We start from the raw sequence: 19383 nt of genomic DNA on the forward strand, positions 1-19383 counted from the left end.
TACCCAGCTTTTTTTTTTCATTTTTTGTAAAGACCGGGTCTCACTATGTTGGCCGGGCTGCTCTTGAACTCCTAAACTCAAGCAATCCTCCTGCCTCACCCTCCCAAAGTGCTAGGATTATAGGCTGTGCCTGGCCCAACTCCATTACTCTTATTTTTCTTCATGTTTCACCACCTGACATAGTATAGACACTGTGTGTGTGTGTGGGGGGGGGTGTGTGTGTGTGTGTGTGTGTGTGTGTTATACATTTATCTCCTCTCCTACATCCCTCCCCCCATTTTAATGTAGGAAGCAGAGACTTTGTTTTGTTCAATGTCCAATCTCTAGCACTTCGGATGGTGTGTGAAATATAATGAATTCCCAGCAGGGATCAATTAAGGGAGTAATAGTTAGCTGATGCCTCCCAAATAAATCAGGTTAAGAGGAAGTTAAAGCAGATCTAGAAACTTTGGTTATTGCTGCACCACCAGGGATATTCTTAGGTTTCACTAAACATTCAGACCCAAAGGACCGCTACAGGTGACACATGGTCCAGTCCATTCAGGAAGATGAAAGGCAGAACTACAGCAGGCCAGCAGGGCAGCCTTGGGTGTCCTTCTCAGTAGGAGTTTTTGCAGTGTTCGTGCAGGTGACACTTCACATAGTCATTCATCTTGGAATAAGGACATGAGATCTGCAAGCTGCCTGGCTTACTGCCCCACAGGAGCCAGTATCTCTTGTAACAAGGCCACATGCAGTTTCCAGGGTCCCTGCAAAGGACATGCAGTAAGAAGAATCACTGCATTTATGTCCTAAATATGGTATCCCCATCAGGTACCCATAGTTCTCCCAGGCCAGATGCAATCTATGAATTAGGGGTCAATTTTGTCATGACAATGTTGCCTATAATATAGCTGAAATTCTACGTTATTAGGTACCAGATGTATAATCAAAGCAGATTATACTTCGAGAAAATAGTGACAGCATCACTTCTGGTTCCACATGCTCTTCCAAAACATTGCCACATATCCATCAAGAGAATCTATCTTCCCTCCCTGAAAACCAGGGGAAACTTTGTGACTGTCCTGATGAACAGAACAAGATAGAAGTAACATGCTGTGACTTCTGAGGCTAGATCAAATAATGTGATACAGCTTTCACTTCCATCTCTCACGACATTTGTCTGTGGAACCCAGTTACCAGGCAAGAAACCCAGGCCACATGGAAAGGCCATGGGTTAAGTGTACTGGCCAGGAGCCCTAGCTAAAGCCTCAGCCAACAGCCAGTATCAACTACTGGAAAAGGGCCCTCAGACAATTCCAGATTCCAGCCTGGAATCTACCTCAGCTAAAGATGAATGGAGAAGACACAAGCTCTCCACTTGGGACCCTGGCTCCCAAACTGTGCCTTAAGGCACTCTGGGGCACCACAGGAAAACACAACCACGTCAATAATGATGTAAACTAGGCAGTTCACAGTAACATTACAGCAGTCCCTTCATATCTGCAGAGGAGGTGGGACCGTGGGATACGGGCATTGTTTCCAGGAACAGCTCTAGCCCCCACCAGGATGGATGCAAAAGCCCCTTATATAAAATGGCAGAGTACCTGTGTATAAGTAACGCATATCCTCCAAATACTTTAAAATCATCTCTAGATTACTTATAATACCTAATTATGTAAGTAGTTGTTATACTGTGTTTTTTTTATATACATATTTCAATCAGAAGTTGGTTGAATCTGTGAATGCAGAACCTGCACATACAGAGGGCCACCTGTATATTGCTCCATTCCTATCAATGACATTCTATCTTTGTTAAGATTGTTTCTCAGGAGTGGTTGTACTAAAAACAAATATCCCAGGAAAATCAATGTGGAACAAGGGTGAACATGGTAGTGTCCAATCTTATTACAAGGCTAGGTCATTAAAAAGAAAATATAACTTTCTCTTGGCTCACTTTCTCTTAAGACACCCGCCCTGGAACTCAGCCACCACGCAGTGATAAAGCCCAGGCCACAAAGAAAGCCACAGGTAGGTGTTTCTGCTAACACCCTCAGCTAAGGTCTCAGCTGACAGCCAGCATCAACTGCCAGACCTATGAGTGAGCAAACTTCAGATGATTCCAGCCTCAGACTTCCAAGTCTTCCAATTGAGGCCCCTGACATCACAGAGCACAGACTGGCCTTCCCCACTGTGTTCTAGTCAAATCGCTAACCCACAGAATCTGTGAGCATAATGAATGAATGTTTTACGCCATTAAGTTTGGGAGGTAGTGTAGCCATGGTAACCATATCAATGAAGGTTCAATATATAATACAAAGAAAGAAAAGCAGGCTATGTGTGAAGCAATCATGACAGTGCCACATGAAGCAAAGATCATGATTAACCTAATCCCGTGCACCTTGGAGTCCTTGAAAAAGGGGGAGGGGAGGAAAAAAATAATTAAAAGACACCTTTTAAAAACTCAAAACAAATGTACCTCATTCACCAGTCTTTTGATGTGGGACCAAAGCCTCTTCTTTGAACACAGGACCATGATAGAGGTTCTAAGGCACATCTTTTATATACATCACATCCATCCTCCAAGATTCTCAATTTTAGTTTAAGTGGAAAAGTGGAGCAAGAATGTAAGAAAGCTTACAAAGCAATCTAAGTGTATGATCTACCCACATATGTATGTTTGCCTCACTCATACCTAATTGGAAAGAAAATTTTTAAATGACCTGTACTGACTTTTTTGTTGTTGTTGTTGTTGTTGAGACGGAGTCTCGCTCTGTCGCCCAGGCTGGAGTGCAGTGGCCGGATCTCAGCTCACTGCAAGCTCTGCCTCCTGGGTTTACGCCATTCTCCTGCCTCAGCCTCCCGAGTAGCTGGGACTACAGGCGCCCGCCACCTCGCCCGGCTAGTTTTTTGTATTTTTTTAGTAGAGACGGGGTTTCACCGTGTTAGCCAGGATGGTCTCGATCTCCTGACCTTGTGATCTGCCCGTCTCGGCCTCCCAAAGTGCTGGGATTACAGGCTTGAGCCACCGCGCCCGGCCTGCTGACTCTTTCCAAAGCATTCAACTCACTTTACCATTTCTGTAATAGTTAATTCAATTATAATTATAATAAACAACATAATGGGTCACAAATAGGTCTAGGAGCTTTAAAAATGCCACTCTTGATAAGTATTTATATATGTTTGTATTATTTTTTCCATATATTTTTATATAACCATTTTGTTTCTAAAAGCAGGAGGAGGAGGAGAAGTACCTATTATGGGTACTGATCATCTGAATTAGCTTACTCTACCACCCAGTCATACTTTCTAGAGGTATTTTTGATATAATGTAGAAAACAAGAAGTTCCATTAAAATGTTAAATCAGTCTGGGAAACAGAAGACTCTATTAAAATCTGTTTGTTCTGGTAACAGAAGTCAGTGATGACTATCCTAAAGCCACATACCTTACTACTTGAGTTAATGACATCATTGAAATACATCATTACACAGCACTAAAAAAAATACTGCCATTTAACCTACTGCACAATGCCAAGATATCACTGATTGCACTTAGAATTAAATATAATACTCTTTTGACAAACACAAGTAATTATAATACTCTGAGGAAACTACCAAGAAAGCTGAAAGCACTGATAGGTATTGATCAAGGGAAGTCATATAAAGCAGTTGTAATCAACATGCTCAAACTTTATTCCAGAATCTTTAAAATGGAAAATTTTAAATAAGCAAGTCCTTTACAGACATTAAGCTACCTTCAAATCAAGATGTACATGATATTGTTAATGAACAGCTTAAAGAGGCAATTACATGGCAGTTAACACTGATAAATACATAAGAGAGTGAAATTCTCAATGAGATCACTTCTCTTTTCCTTTCTCTGGATTGTGTACAGATATCCTCTTATTATTTAAATATAATACAATCACAGCATTTCTCAAGTAATTATTTTGGTGGTGGTGTTGCTTAAGACAGAGTCTCACTCTGTCCTCCAGGCTGGAGTGCAGTGGCACAATTCTCGGCTCACTGAAACCTCTGCCTCCTGGGTTCAAGCGGTCCTCCTGCCTCAGCCTCCCAAGTTGCTGGGATTACAAGCATACACCACCATGCTCAGCTGATTTTTGTATTTTTAGTAGAGATGGGGTTTCACAATGTTAGCCAGGCTGGTCTCAAACTGCTGACCTCAAGTGATCCACCCGCCTCAGCCTCCCAAAGTGCCGGGATTACAGGTGTGAGCCACCACGCTCAGCCTCGAGTAATTATTAGAGTCCCTGTCTTTACAAGCTGATATTTATTCTTCATTAATTCAACATTTCCCAAGTACTTGTATTAAAAATATTTTTTACCAAAAGAAAAACTTACTGGAGTTTCAAACAACATTTGAATTACAATTAAATTTACCTCTTCTTTGGAGTATATTCTGTAGCTCTTTGAAGCCTGCCAAGTGTAGCTTCCAAACTTTTAAGTGGTCTTCTGTTGGGGGGCTTTGTTGTTTGTACATTTACTGTGCTTAATTCAACTTTCATGCCCTTAATAATGTCTAACAAGTCTTTTTTCGTATTTTCCTTTGCACTGGCTTGGCTCTCTGAAGTCTCCTTGGAAGTCTCATCAGTTCGAACAGACTGCTCATCTTTCTTGCTACAGATCACGCTGTTAGTGCCAAAATATCTTTGGATATTTTTCATCCTGGAAAGATGTATTAAAGAAAAAAATGAAAAATACAACGCAGTCTAATAAAGTAAAACACTATGTATCTAAAATTTTTTTCAATTCAAGCCCTTTCCATTTGCTTTTTTTTTTTTTCTTTTTTGAGATGGATTTTCACTCTTGTTGCCCAGGCTGGAGTGCAATGGTGCGATCTCGGCTCACTGCAACCTCTGCTTCCCAGGTTCAAGCGATTCTCCTGCCTCAACCTCCCGAGTAGCTGGGATTACAGGCATGTGCCACCACGCCTGGCTAATTTTGTATTTTTAGTAAAGATGGGGTTTCTCCATGTTGGTCAGGCTGGTCTCCTTTTATAATTATTGTTAACAACCGTAACAGCAGCAACTTAACATTTATTGGCATATACTACATGCCTCATCTTGTGTAATATACTTTATGTACATTTCTCATACCCACATTAACTCCCTAAGGTCTCTATTTTGCAGATAAGGAAACTGAAAATCAGAGAAGTCCCAAAGTCATGTAGCTCACAGCTCACTAAGAACTAAGACACACTGTGTGCCACAAATACGTAGAGGTGTGCTGAGCTATTGATCACTTGGTCCTTCTGGTGGCCAGGGGAGGTCTGGGGGTGCTGGTGCTCCCAAGTCTGTTCCCTCCCTCTATTTACCCCAGGGTTCGGTAGTAAAACACTGACATGGTTAATAAATGACAACTTATTATTCAAACTCAAATGTGACTGACTGCAAGTCCTTGCTCTTAACATAATACCTCTTTAAAAAGTTATAATTAAACAATACAAAAATAAATTTCTATCAATAAAAAAGATTATTTCAAAAAAACTTTCTGAGTGGGTGTTACCTAATCTGATCAACATTTTCATCGAGCTACATGCCACTTAACCCATAACCATTTGTAAGGTAAGCTAGAATGGAACAGAAAAGAGAATAATCAATGGCTAGAAATGTCACTTTTGCTTTCTTCACCGGATACATTTATGAAAAAGAACAACACAAATGATTACATCTATATTAGACTCACGTAAAACATTTCCTAATTCTAAGTAACCCAAATATCCAATTTTATTCTGTGGGGTTAAAAACTTGTTTTGGTATTTGATTACTGAAGAACTTTCAAAACTCTGAATATGTTAGTTTCAGTAAGAGGGTATATTAAAAAGTCATTCATTAAATATAGTGAATATCTACTCTGTGGTGGGCACTATCCTAGGTACTGACAATATATTAGTAAATAGGAATTTCATGGTCCCTGCCTTTATGAAGCTGACGTGCTACAGCACTGCTTCTCAAACATTAATATGCACAGAATTTTTTTTTTTTTTTTTTTTTTTTTTTTTTAGACAGGGCCTCACTCTGTCAGATAGGCTGGAGTGCAGTGGCGTGATCTCAGCTCACTGCAGCCTCGACCTCCCTGAGCTCAGGTGATCCTCCCATCTCAGCCTCCTGGTACCTGGTACTAATTTTTTGTAGAGACACGGTTTCGCCATGTTGCCCAGGCTCGAATTCCTAGCCTCAACAGATCTGCTCGCCTCCCAAAGTGCTGGGATTTCAGGCGTGAGCCACCACACCTGGCCCATAGAAATTATCTATGCTCCTTGCTAAAACACACTTTGGTCCCACCAAAGAATTCTGATTCAACAGCTTTGTCCAGGAGACACTTGAGAATTCACATTTCTAACAAACTCCCAGGTGATGCTAACGCTGCTGGTCAGAGGACCACATTACAGTAGCTATGTACGTTACTTAATCCTTACAATTTTACAGAACAGGTTTTATTATTCTCACTTTACAGAACAAACTGTTGCCCACAGAAGTTAAAGCAGTAGTTATGAATCTTAAGAGGTTATACAAATCACACAGAGAGCTGACTTAAAACACAGTTCTTAGTTTGAAATTTAACATTTTTAACTAAGACCCCAGGTGATTCTCATGCGGGTGAGCTCAAGAGCCTGTATCAGACACTGGGTTAAATATTTTATCAAGTTCAGCTGGTGCGGTGGCTCATGCCTGTAATTCCAGCAGTTTGGGAGGCGGAGGTGGGAGGATCATGAGGTCAGGAGTTCGAGATCAGCCTGGCCAATATGGTGAAATCCCGTCTCTACTAAAAATGCAAAAATTAGCCAGGTGTGGTGGTGGGTGCCTGTAGTTCCAGCTACTTGGGAGGCTGGGGCAGAAGAATCGCTTGAACCTGGGAGGCGGAGGTTGCAGTGAGCCGAGATCGCGCACTGCACTCCAGCCTCAGCAACAGAGTGAGACTCTGTCCCAAAATAAATAAATAAATATATATATACACACACACATACATAGTATCAAGTTCTCAAAGGCAGAAAATGGCAGCTGCAGGTTAAGGATACTTACATGAAAGAGAAATGGCAATTTCCAAAAATGCTGAAACAAACTATTTGATCTGCTAATGAAAACGTCAGAGGCTATCAAATCAGGCACTTTAAAATTAGAAAAAAACCAACTGCATAACTACTATCCTCATAATCAGTACACAGGACTCTCATTATAACATTCAATATATGGTACAATCCATTTAAGAAAATGGTCTATTATTTTACATTTAAAATTAACATTCAAGGTATTTTAATAGAAAGGTGGTAATCAGGGGAATGAATCTCACATATAATCTTTACTACAATGTTTTCTTTCAAGAGCTATCGTACCACAGAAAGGAACCCATATGATAGGAAAATCACATCTAAGTAACCCCCTAGCACTACAAATAATAAAACTCTAGATTTAACCTCCCACCTAAGTTTGTTTCCACTGACAGCATCTCATTAGTACTTCAAATGCAACACCTTCAAAACCACATTCAAGACTCCTCTTTCAGACTGACTTTCCATTTTTCACACTTTCTATATTAAAAGGCCCCCTAATGTAAACAGGTATTTTTTGTCTTCTAAAAATTATAACATATGTACAAATCTTTCTCAAGCCTGGCTCCGCATTCTTCCGTTAACATTAAGGATACCCTAATACTCCAACGCAGCCAGTTGAAATCTTAGCTACCTCTGACCACCTTACCATTATCCCATGATGTCACATCCCTTTAATTCTACCTGTGCAATTTTTCTCCTCCATTCAGCTGGTCCTTCCCATCTTCACTGCTACTAACCTGCTTCAGCACTGTACTTAACCAAACTGTCTTCTGAGTGTTACGCATGGAATTTATGCAGTGGAATTAGGTTTTCATAATAAAGTTCTCAGAGGATAAATACCAAAACCAAGTATGCCGCAATTCCCTTTTTTTCCTGGCTAACTTCAACCAGTGGTCCTCCTTCAGATTGCATCAGACTTTTTCCAGAAACGATATCCTGAGTCTCCCCTACAATGGTTAGGTGTCCCTATTTGCTATCCCAGCAAATATTCACTCATGTTGGCTGAACAGTGTACTCTGTGCTTACCTACACTATCTCAGCTATTACTTCACTACATAGCACTTGAATTGTCTACTTGCTGGAACTACATGCTCCGTGATGGCAGGACTGTCTCACTTGGGGTTTACAACCAGTACTGGCACGCTGTTTTTCAAGTTTTTCAGTAATGAACTAAGGAATAAATGAAGGAAAACAAATGAGACTATCAAATAAATCTTGGGAGGCAAAAGGTAAAAACAACTTTGCTTTTGGAACCTGAGTAAACTGACAGATGATAAGAGGAATGAGGCGCGGCGTGTAGTACTAAGAGCACAGCGACCAAGCTTGTAGTCGTAGCTCTATTTTCCATGCACACTATGACCTTCGGCAAGTCATCTTTTCTTTCTGGGATTTCTCTTTCCTCAGATTTAAAGCAATAGCTTCTAAGATCCAGCAGGTAATAATATCGACTCCAGGAAGTCGGAGGATAACTGAAATGTACAGGACCAGGCACCGGGTTGCCTGAGGACCTGCGGAGCCAAAAGCGCTGAACTGCGATACCTGACCGTTCCGTGCCGAGCAGCGAGTAGCATAATCGCAGCCGCTGATGTCTCAGGGCTTCCAGAGGACAAAGGGTGGCGGGAAAGGAGGCGAAGAGGTAGGAACGTCGAGACTCTAGGAAACATCGCCGAGACACAAAATGAACCAAGAACGCAACCGAAATGGTGTGTACCGCTGCCAAACACGTCCCCGCCCTCTCTTCCGTTTCCACCCTGGCGCCTTCCTCTCTCTTTGCGTTCCGGTGGGCAACAGGAGCCGGTAACTGTGTTCCGGACTCGCCCGCGGCCGGGCGGAGCCAGCTGCCTCCAAGCGACCCCACCCACCCCGCGAGTCTTAGAGGCGGACGCTCGTCAGAGTTCAGGAACGGTTCGCCGGCCGAGGCGGGTTCCAGACCCGCAAACCGGACAGTGGAGGGCGTAATCAGTTGTGCGAAAACTACAGATGGGGCCAGTGAGATCAGTCTCTTATTTAACGGACAATATTTTGCAATGTTTGGAGGGAAAGGGTCTACAGGGTTCACCACGTTCTCAAAATGCTCTATGGCCACCAAAGAGGTTTAAAAAAATTACTAAAAGACCTGCTGCCCTATGAATTAGCGTTTCCTTTCAGTCTTTATTCTTGATGTAGAGGCAGAATGAGACATGGGTTTCATTTTTCAAAAATGGCTTTAATGGCCGGGCACGGTGGCTCACGCCTGTGATCCCAGCACTTCGGGAGGCCGAGGCGGGTGGATCACTTGAGGTTCGAGACCAGCCTGGCCAACATGGTGAAACCCCATCTCTATTTAAAAAAAAAAAAAAAAAAAAAAAAAACACACAAAAAAATTAGCCAGGCGTGGTGGCGGGCGCCTGTAATCCCAGCTACTGGGGAGGCTGAGGCAGGAGAATCGCTTGAACTCGGGAGATGGGGGCTGCAGTGAGCCGAGATCGCGCCATTGCACTCCAGCCTGGGCTACAGAGCGAGACTCTTGTCTCAAAAAAAAAAAAAAAAAAAAAAAAGGATTTACGCTGGGTGCCAGGGGCGCAGTGGCTCATACCTGTAATCCCAGCACTTTGGGAAGCCGAGGCGGGTGGATCACTTGAGGCCAGGGGTTCAAGACCAGCCTGGCCAACATGGTGAAACCTTGACTCTACTAAAAATGCAAAAATTAGCCTGGCGTGATGGCGAGTGCCTATAATCCCAGCTACTCGGGAGGCTGACACAGGAGAATAGCTTGAACCCGGAAGGCGGAGGCTGCAGTGAGCCAAGATTGTGCCACTGCACTCCAGCCTGGGGAACAGAGACTCTGTCTCAAAAAATAATAATAATAATAATAAAAGAAAAAAAAAGATTAAAAAATGCAAGAGAGAGACTTGGCTTTTACCTGTCCGTCATGAAACAGGGAACTGTGACCCCAGAAATGATGTGGGGTTCCCAAACTTGGAAGGGCATGAGAATAAATCTAGTGGGAAATGTTGGCTAATAGGACACATGGGAACCACTAGCCTAAAATCCATAAAGGCATTCCAAAGTTTACATCAACATTTTCCCTGTCCTCTCAAAAAATAATCAAGGTGGGGAGGAGAGTTTTTGTGATGCTCAAACAGAGCTTACATTGAGCAGATCTTCCTGAGATCCACTAACACTAACAGAACCTTTGTCACTGAATGCTCTACACAGTACACTTGGGGATGCTTACTTTGTCTGATTTGTAAAAAACCAAACTTAAAAAAAATTGAAGCATAACTTTGTCAAAAAACAAAATTATGGCAAATTTAGTGTAATTGGCTTTTATTTGTGATTCTAGAACAGGGTGACATCTCATTCTATAAAATAGTGTGAGTGTTCCAGTGAGTTGAGCAGAGGGGTTTGGCTTTATAAGCACAAAAGGGTTAAAGAAAATAGAAACAGGGAATAAAAATCAGATTGGACATTTCAAAGCTGCCTTCCTTATTAAAGGGTTAAAACAGAGGGATTTCCTTATCAAGCTGGCTCAGGTAAATTAGGCCCCCTCTGATTGGTGCTGTGAATCTCCTGCTTTTGGAAAACTGGCCCTGATTTCAAAGTTCAGTTTGATTACTTGGCACTTAGCACAAGTGACTATTCTGGTTTAGTCTGGTGTGCTGGGGGCTAGTACAGGAAGCTTGTCCAAAACTACAGCCTCCTATAAACTTTAGCAACTTCAATTCAGAAAAGTATATGAATTATAAATATGTTGATGACAATGTATTTTTGTTATTGTTGAGATGGAGTCTTGCTCTGTCACCCAGGCTGGAGTGCAGTGGTGTTATCTCAGCTCACTGCAACCTCACCTCCCAGGTTCAAGCAATTCTCCTGCCCTAGCCTCCTGAGTAGCTGGGAGTACAGCCGTGCGCCACCACCCCCAGTGAATTTTGGCATTTTTAGTAGAGACAGGGTTTCACTATGTTGGCCAGGCTGGTCTCAAACTCTTGATTTCAGGTGATCTTCCCATCTCGGCCTCCCAAAGTGCCGAGATTACAAGCATGAGCCACCGCGCCTAACCAAAAATGTGTTTAAGGAATGATCACAGAGTTAATACACCCACATAAACCTCCACCTAGATCAAGAAATAGAATATTAGCAGTATGGCATACTTTTCTTGATATCACTTGATACCCAGTGGAAAATCCATTCTCGAGTGTAATAAGCAGTCCATGTGGATCACATTTAATAGTTACTTCATCTTTTTTCTCTCCTTCCTTCCTTCCTTCCTTCTTTCTTTCCTTCCTTCTTTCTTTCTTTTTTTTTTTTTTTTTTTTTTTTTTTTTTTTTGAGACGGAGTCTCGCTCTGTCGCCCAGGCTGGAGTGCAGTGGCCGGATCTCAGCTCACTGCAAGCTCCGCCTCCCGGGTTCACGCCATTCTCCTGCCTCAGCCTCCTAAGTAGCTGGGACTACAGGCGCCCGCCACCACACCCGGCTAATTTTTTTTGTATTTTTTTAGTAGAGACGGGGTTTCACCGTAACACGCCTGCGCCTGGCCGCTGCGCCTGGCCTCGATTTCTTATAATATCCTTCAAATGGGTTTTTTAAAACCCTAAAAACTCTTGACAAAGGAGATGAAAACTTCCATCTCAATTTCACAGCTTCTCTGGGGGAAGATCTTGTTCCATTTACCCTGTTCTTAATCTACTCTAAGGTAGTGCAGACACAGTAAATTACCTCCCTGCCGCATACAGGCAGATAGGCTGTGACTATGTGAAAGTGCCTGGCTGAGGGTCACAAGCCAGAATTGAAATTTAGTATTCTTTACCATTTGGTTCCTTCCACTATCACTTTCTTACAAAAGAGGCTTTCTTTGACCACCGTGGTTAATGTAGTCTCCTGCCCCATCCAGTCGCACTCTGGCAGGGATTGCTGTTGTCCACCTATAGCTATTCTCTTCTTCTGGAACTTAAGCTGAACTCATGACCCTGTCTCTACAAAAAAATAAAAAAATTAGCTGGGCATGGTGCACCTGTGGCCCCAGCTACTTGGGAGGCTGAAGTGGGAGGACCGCTTGAGCTCAGAAGGTGGAGGCTGCGGTGAGCAGTGACTGAGCCACTGCACTCCAGCCTAGATGACAGAGAGAAACCCTATCTCTAAATAAATAAATAAAATTCACTTTAATAAAAAAGAGAATTAATAGGATAGTTCTACTTGGCCATAAATTAAACCATAAAGAGAGTTTCAATAAATTCCCCCCAAATTTCAAGTCTGTCCTTTGAAAAACTAATATAACTTGTGTAATTTTTTTTCCAGAGCAATCATTTATGAGAGTGACAAAAATAAAGCCGAAAGTAGAAAATGTTTTTCCTCCCCTAACTTTCTATTATGGTATTTGATTCACCAGTCATTTTCTTCCCAGGGCCCCTTGGAAATGTACTTGTTAGAAACAAGGCAAGAAATAGAAAATCAACTGAAATTGCTCCTGATACAGAGCGGTGACTTTGTCCTAGCTATCTCATAAAATTCTATACGAATTAACTCAACAAGCCTTACAAGAAAATGAAGAAACAAAATCACCCTATATTCCAGTTATCCATTGCTGCACAACAAACCATCCTAACACTTAGTATCTTAAAACAACAATTTATTATCTATCCTGGTTCTGTGGTGGACGGGGCTCAGCTGGGTGGTCCCCACTTTGATCCCTCATGTGGTTGCCATCAGATAAGACTGAATGTCCAAGATGGTTTCTTCACCCACACATCTGATGCCTCAGCTGGAATAGCTGGAAGAAACAGGGGCTGGCTGGGCCTCTCTCCACACCGTGCCAGGCCTAAAGCAAGCTAACTCTTACAAAGTTACAAAACCACAGTGAAGATATTAAAGTAGCAGGTTAATTAATGGTACAAGCAATTTCACTTCATTGCAATGAACTTCTTTCCCATAATATTTAATGTATCCCAGATTCATTTCTACCATTACTTAATTACTATACTAATTCTTAGAAACACTTTAAATCTAGTAAATAATACATCTTGGAAAGATCTAAGTAAATTAATAATACATCTAGAAAGATTCAGAACAATTTAGAATGTTCTGCCAATATGCATGAACTAGCCACTAGTTCATGCTAGTGGATCACAAAAGGGTAAAAACAATGAAGCTCCTTCTCCCAAGTGGCAGGATGGCAGAACACGAATGTCATAGCACAAGTGAGGTTTACAAGCTCTGTGGCTACTTTGCCTGTGCATTAAAATGTATCATATTCTGCTGTTTGTTTTATGCTATTTTTCCATCATACTTACTTTGTCTATGCACTTCATAGGCAATAAAATGTAATTGATTCTATTAATTGCTTTTTAGTCACTAGAATTGTCCATACATGTAACTTCATTTCCCAATGAATATGTCTATAAAGCTGTATATTTTATGTCCAAAGTAATCTTTTTCCCTAAAATCAACTCTGAATTAACTTTCAATGCCTCTGTGTAAAAAAGCATGTAAGACTTTTTCCAATAAAATCAGGAGGCAGCATAAACATGCACAATATGGTAATGAGAATAATAACACCACTAACTGCCATTGTTGCATACTAAACCATTTACATTCTTATCTCATTTAATTTTCTCATTGGCATCAGAATTATCCAACAAGACCAGTCCTGTGTCACAGCAGATGTATGACACCCTGTAGCAAGGAGTCCAGGAATGGTCAATATTTGAAAATCCAACTATCCAGGTCAGCAATGTCCCCAGTCTTCTGAGGTTTGCTCTTTGTGAAATAAGCCTGCAGAATAAACCCAGTTGTCCAGCAGTTTCAGCTACCTACTTCAATTTACTTGTGGCTCCACTAGCAAAAGTATTAAAGGATTATGAACATCTTTCCAAAGGCGGTGTACTAGCTGAAGGCACAGAAAGAAGGAGAAAATGAGGCTGGATGGGCTCACTGGAGACATAACTTGTCATGAGGTTTCCTGATTTGGGTGATGGATGATGTGTGTGGTACTATACTGGCTGTGGTATTTCCCTTCTTTTTTCCTAGGTGGATTAAGAGCGTTTTTGTCTCTGCATCTTCCAAGTTGAGAAATTCTTTTCTTTCTTTCTGGAATATATATATATATATATATATATCTCCAGCTGGTCTATCTTATAAACCAGATCAAACTACAGTATCAAACACAGCCTAAAACAGCACTTTAGGAGGCCGAGGCAAGTGGATTGCTTGAGCCCAGGAGTTAGAGACCAGCTGGGCGACATGGGGAAATCCCATCTCCACAAAACATACCAAAAAAAATTAGCCAGGTGTGGTGGCGTGCACTTGCAGTCCTAACTACTTGGGAGGCTGAGGTGGCAGGATTGCTTGTACCCAGGAGGTGGAGGCTGCAGTGAGCCGTGATCATACCACTGCACTCGGACCTGGGTGACAGAGCAAGATCCTGTGTCAAAAAAAAAAAAAGCAATAGATGAACATACATGCATGTTTATATAATATATAGATAGATGATATTAGTGTAAATGTATAACATTGTGTGAAAAATGTAGCTTTAGTCTCCTTGGAACACAGGGATGAGTATGACTTGCTCCCTGCTTCAAGGGGCTGGTGATCCAGCAGGGATCACAGATGTGGAACAAGATGTGTAATGCAACAGGTGCCAGGCCTGTGGGGGCCCAGAGAGGTTGCACCTAGATGGATGAGTCTCCTAGAGCCCATTACCTTCTTCACAAGATCTTTAGTGCCCAAAGTCAAAAGACAAAGTAAGGGGGAGGGGCACAGAGAGGCCCACAGCAGCAGAACTTACGGGAGACGGGACGGAAGAGGAAGTGGTTTCGTGCCCTTCAAATTAGATTGTCTAGATACTTGTCTTTCCCCTCCACGTAAGATGACTCATTCTTAGTATATTCATGTTTAAAATTGCTTTGGATTTTAAGTTCATGGAAGACCAGGATCATGTCACGCTAATGTGTATTGCACAGCTTATGACATAGAACTATGCTGAAATCGTGCTTAGCACATAATTTTTGGAGATGACAGAAATATGACCAGGCAGAACTGTCCTCAGGTCAATTTCTAAAGTACATCAAAGTACTCTGGTTCCCCCCACCCATCCTCTTGATTTCTTGTACTCATTTTCTCTGTCCCTTGGCCCGTCTCTATGTTGCCTTCTAGCTTCTCAGAGCCTCCTTGCTTTGGGTCTCACCCAGGCCTGACACCCTTGCCAAGATCTCTCTAAATTAGCTTTTCGTCTCCCCTTCTACATGTCAAACTCCTCTGTCATCTCTCCACCAGGGGCAGGGCTATATTATTCAACTAATACTACTGTACGAACACCCACATTGAGCTTATTGTACTAACTATCTCAAGAAAATTTAATTTTTAAAAGAAATGCTTTCAAATTTCAATAAGCAAAAGCCTCAGCTGAGATTATTTTCTTTTTGCATTCCTGGCCCCTCAAGTTATGCCTTCGGGAAACTGCTTCTCTAAGTGCTGACCCAAGCTGGCCCTTAGATAACATTTGTTATGTTCAAGTGCCCTCTGGAGGCAGAAACAGTCTCCTGTTAGATAAAAGACAGGCCTGCCAATGACCCACAAATGATTGGTCCCTGTGCTGTGAGGTCCGTTCATTCCTTTCCATCTTTCTTTGTGCAGGTCTAGCACAGCCCTGCCTCGGGGCCTTCAGCTTAGGCACAGAATCTTCTTTGGCCTGGAATAGCCATTCCAAATACTGTCCCACGAATTGTTTCCTTCACATCATCCACTTTAGCTCAGCAGGGCTTTCTCAGGAGTGCACCATGTCTAGCCAAGCCGACCTTCCCACTCTGTCATGTCGTGCTGTTTCCTTGTCTTCCTACATGCAGCACTATCTGAAATAATCTTCCATTCATTCAACACGTTCATTGAGTGCCTGATCATATGCCCTGTCTTATGCACTTGAGACAGATCAAGGTACAAATGCAACACATTCTCTCTCCTAGTGGAATTTACAGGCCTTATGAATTACATGGTTTCCTTTTTCATCATCAGCCTCCCGGCTAGAATGTAAGCTCTAGGAGAGCAGGGACCTCTGTCAGCCTTGTTCACTACTTTATCCCAAGAGCCTAGAACTGTGCCTGGTACATCCTTCATGGTCAATCAGTATTTGTGGAAAGAAAAAACAAATGTTTATATTAGCCAGGCACAATTGCCGTTACAAGAGGATACTTTGATGCCAGGAGTTCAATACCAGCGTGAGCAACATAGCAAGACCCCAGTCTCTAAAAAAAAATTTTTTTAAGTCTATATTTTCTATCAGGATACACAACTAACATTTTAAACTTCTTTTGCTGTGAAAAAGTTAATTCAGAGACTTTTCTGACTCATCCAGCTGGAAGCAGAGAGGCTAGGATTTTCCTTTCAGGTGTCTGACCCAGAGCTTGCATGCTAAGTGCTAAGGTGATGGCGTCTCAACTGTGCTGGGACTTTATTTGTGTGTCCTTTCAATGGTTGTATCTGCCTATGTTTGACCAGAATAATTAATTTAATGAAAGTACTTTAAAAACATTTATAAACAGCTAAGTATCTAGTGATGGGTGCCATATAAATATTTAGATATAAAGGGTCTAAATTCAGATTATTTTTACTGGGGGAACCATTATAAATGTAATTATAAATAGTACATTGCAGATATGTGCACACGAGAGAGAGAGAGAGAGAGAAGCTGTGTACACTTGCTACTTCACAACAATGATGCAATTCAACAGATTTATGATAATGATCCCTTTAGACAGATACTAAAACTCACTAGGGGCAGAGCCCTGGGCCAGGCAAGGAGTAAGTCACAGCTCCTAGGCCTCAGCAGGGCCTAAGATACAAGTACTTGCCCTTCCTGGGTGGAGTAGCTCACACCTGTAATCCTAGTGCGGCCAAGGCAGGAGGATCACTTGAAACCAGGAGTTCAAGACCAGCCTGGGCAATATGGCAAACCCCATCTTTACAGAAAAATACAAAAATTATGTGGGGGTGGCGGCGCACACCTGTAGTACTCAGGAGACTGAGGTGGGAGGATTGCCTGAGCCCAGGAGTTCGAGGCTGTGGTGAGCTGTGATCATGCCACTGCACTCCAGCCTCGGTGACAGAAAAAAATTTCTGTTCGCCCCCCCGACAAAAAAAAAAAAAAAAAAAAAAAAATAGGTAGTTGCCCTTGTGGTTGGAGCCACAGGGGCCATGAGTTCAGCAGGGACTCCTGCCGGCTGCTCCAAGTCACTCTCCAGTCACTCTCCCGGCACTCCCTGCTCTACTCTTCTGCAGAACCAAACTGCTTACCGTTCCCCAAACGTGCTCTGCTGGTTCACACCTCCGTGCCTTTGCATGTTTTCTCGGACTGGAATGCTCGGTCCGTGTAGAGTGGACACGTGTCATGTTTTCTGGCTGCTTAGCAGGGTTTCAAAACCCTGCCTATGTTCTGGGAATTTCCTAACACAAGAATGAGTCCTGCCTCCCCAAGGCAGATGCCAGAGATCACACGCAGCCAGGCTTCTTTGCAGAGCAGGGTACAGGCACATGACCCAGCCTCCCTCCGTCAGCTTCGTCTACACAAGATACCAACTTAGAGATGAGCAATCCAAGGCAGTGGGCGTGGTGTAGAAGTGATGTATCAGGCGATGCTGGTAACGCAGGCGCCAGGCTTTGGAGAAGCAATAGTTACCAGCGTGTGGCCCTGGCACAAGAAGGGGCAGCATCACAAACCATCAAATCCAGAGCCCTAGAGGGGCAGCGGCAGTGGCTTCCGCCGCAGACCAGATCTGCAGTGGATGTAGGGCCTTGTTTCAGGAAGCTCTTCATGGCACTTTATGTCCCCATCCATCAAGCAGAAGAGTCACTCTATATCCTTGTAATCCTTTTAATCAATCCTTTTTGTGCTTTTGTTGATTACACCTAAGAGCCTGGCCTAGTTGCAAGTCTTCCAGCCCCTGTGGTAGGTCATACACCAGCCTACATTAATCCTCTTAACGAAAGGCGACTTGCTTTGCAAAATCCATGTTGGCATGGAGGTCTCCTGTGGCCCTCCCCTGAAACCTTCTATCCCATTCCTCGTTCATGCCCTCCTGGGATGCCCTCACTACCCACAAGCCTCTCGCCGCATGCCCCCCGGATTATAATTGCTTGTTTCTTCCTCCTCTGCTTGGACCATGATTTCTTTGAGGCTAGCCGTTGGCTCTTCCACTTCTGCATTTCCAGCAGTTAGTTTGGGTTGACAGCATCCAACACAGGATGGGTACTAAAGGGAAGTTTGTTACTGATAGGAAGGAATGCTCCGATTTGCTTTCTGAGAACCAGAAACAGATGCTATGAGGTGGCTGCGTCTAACATAGATCTCGGTGAATGGCAGGGATTTCAACAGGTGGAACTGGTGGGGATCATCCTGCACATGACATGTAATCTGCTTTTTAAAAATTATTATATCCCTCAGCATTTTCCCGTATCCTTAATATGCTGTATGGGACATTCTCAGTTGCCCAACAACCCTTCCCTTACCCTTCTTTTTTTCAAGTTTGGATGGTGATATCTCCAGGAAGGTGGACCCTCCCACAGCCCCAAGGGGATGAGTCCTCATTGCTCCAAACCAGGGGTTGACCAACCGCAGCCTGCTAGCCAAATCTGGCCTGCCACCTGTTTTTGTATGGCTTCACACCATACAAAATGCTTTTTATAGTTTCAAATGGTTGGGGAAAAAAAGAAAAAAGAAAAAAATTATTTGTGCCAGATAAAAAATATATAAAATTCAACTTTCAGTGTCCACAGGGACACTGGAACACAGGCATAAGGATTTGTTTCCGGTGTCTCTAGCTGCTTTGACTCTACAATGGCAGAGTTGAATATATGTGACAAGGACCACATGCCCTGCAAAGCCTGACATATTTACTGGCTGGTTCTCTTCAGAAGCAGCTTGCTGACCCTGTTCTCAAGCAATCATGCTAATGCCAATCTCCTCCAAGTGTTGATTTTTGGGAGGAGCATGAGACCTATTTCTCGGCCAATGAAACACACAAGGAAGCCTGACAGAGGGCTGCTGGGAAAGATTGTTTTCTCTGATGAGAGGGAGATATGTGAGCGTGCTTCCTTTTTGCCTTTGGATGTTGCATGTGAGGATGTGATAGGCGGAGCTGTGGCAGCCATCTTGTAGTCATGAGGGAAAAGCTAAGAGAACCAAAGAGAAGCTGCCCCAGATATTGTTGAGCTGTTAAATTAACCAGCTCTGGAACCTGCTACCTCTAGAATTGTTTAATATTCAAAGTAAATATACTAGGCAGGGCACAGTGGCTCATCCTGTAATCCCAGGACTTTGGGAAGATGAGGTGGGAGGATCACTTGAGCCCAGCAGTTTGAGACC

The 19383-nt window shown here is 42.8% G+C and overlaps 1 protein-coding gene across 3 annotated transcripts in view; it reads right to left on the bottom strand.

The window, feature by feature from the left end:
• MRPS31 (mitochondrial ribosomal protein S31) overlaps positions 1-17425 on the bottom strand; it is a 47591-nt gene extending 30166 nt beyond the window's left edge. The window contains exons 1-2 of one of the 3 annotated variants that reach the window (XM_050766137.1): positions 17316-17425; positions 4382-4666 (exon numbers count right to left, since the gene is read on the bottom strand). In XM_050766137.1, the coding sequence (XP_050622094.1) occupies positions 4382-4666; positions 17316-17362 (332 nt within the window). In that variant the 5' untranslated portion in view covers positions 17363-17425. Of the gene's footprint in view, positions 1-4381; positions 4667-8591; positions 8845-17315 lie in introns of those variants that run through there. The other 2 variants (XM_050766136.1, XM_050766139.1) reach the window with 2 other exon arrangements.
• Positions 17426-19383: the final 1958 nt, after the last annotated feature.

The sequence above is a fragment of the Macaca thibetana genome, chromosome 17, assembly GCF_024542745.1.
Source record: "Macaca thibetana thibetana isolate TM-01 chromosome 17, ASM2454274v1, whole genome shotgun sequence".
NCBI lineage: Eukaryota > Metazoa > Chordata > Mammalia > Primates > Cercopithecidae > Macaca > Macaca thibetana.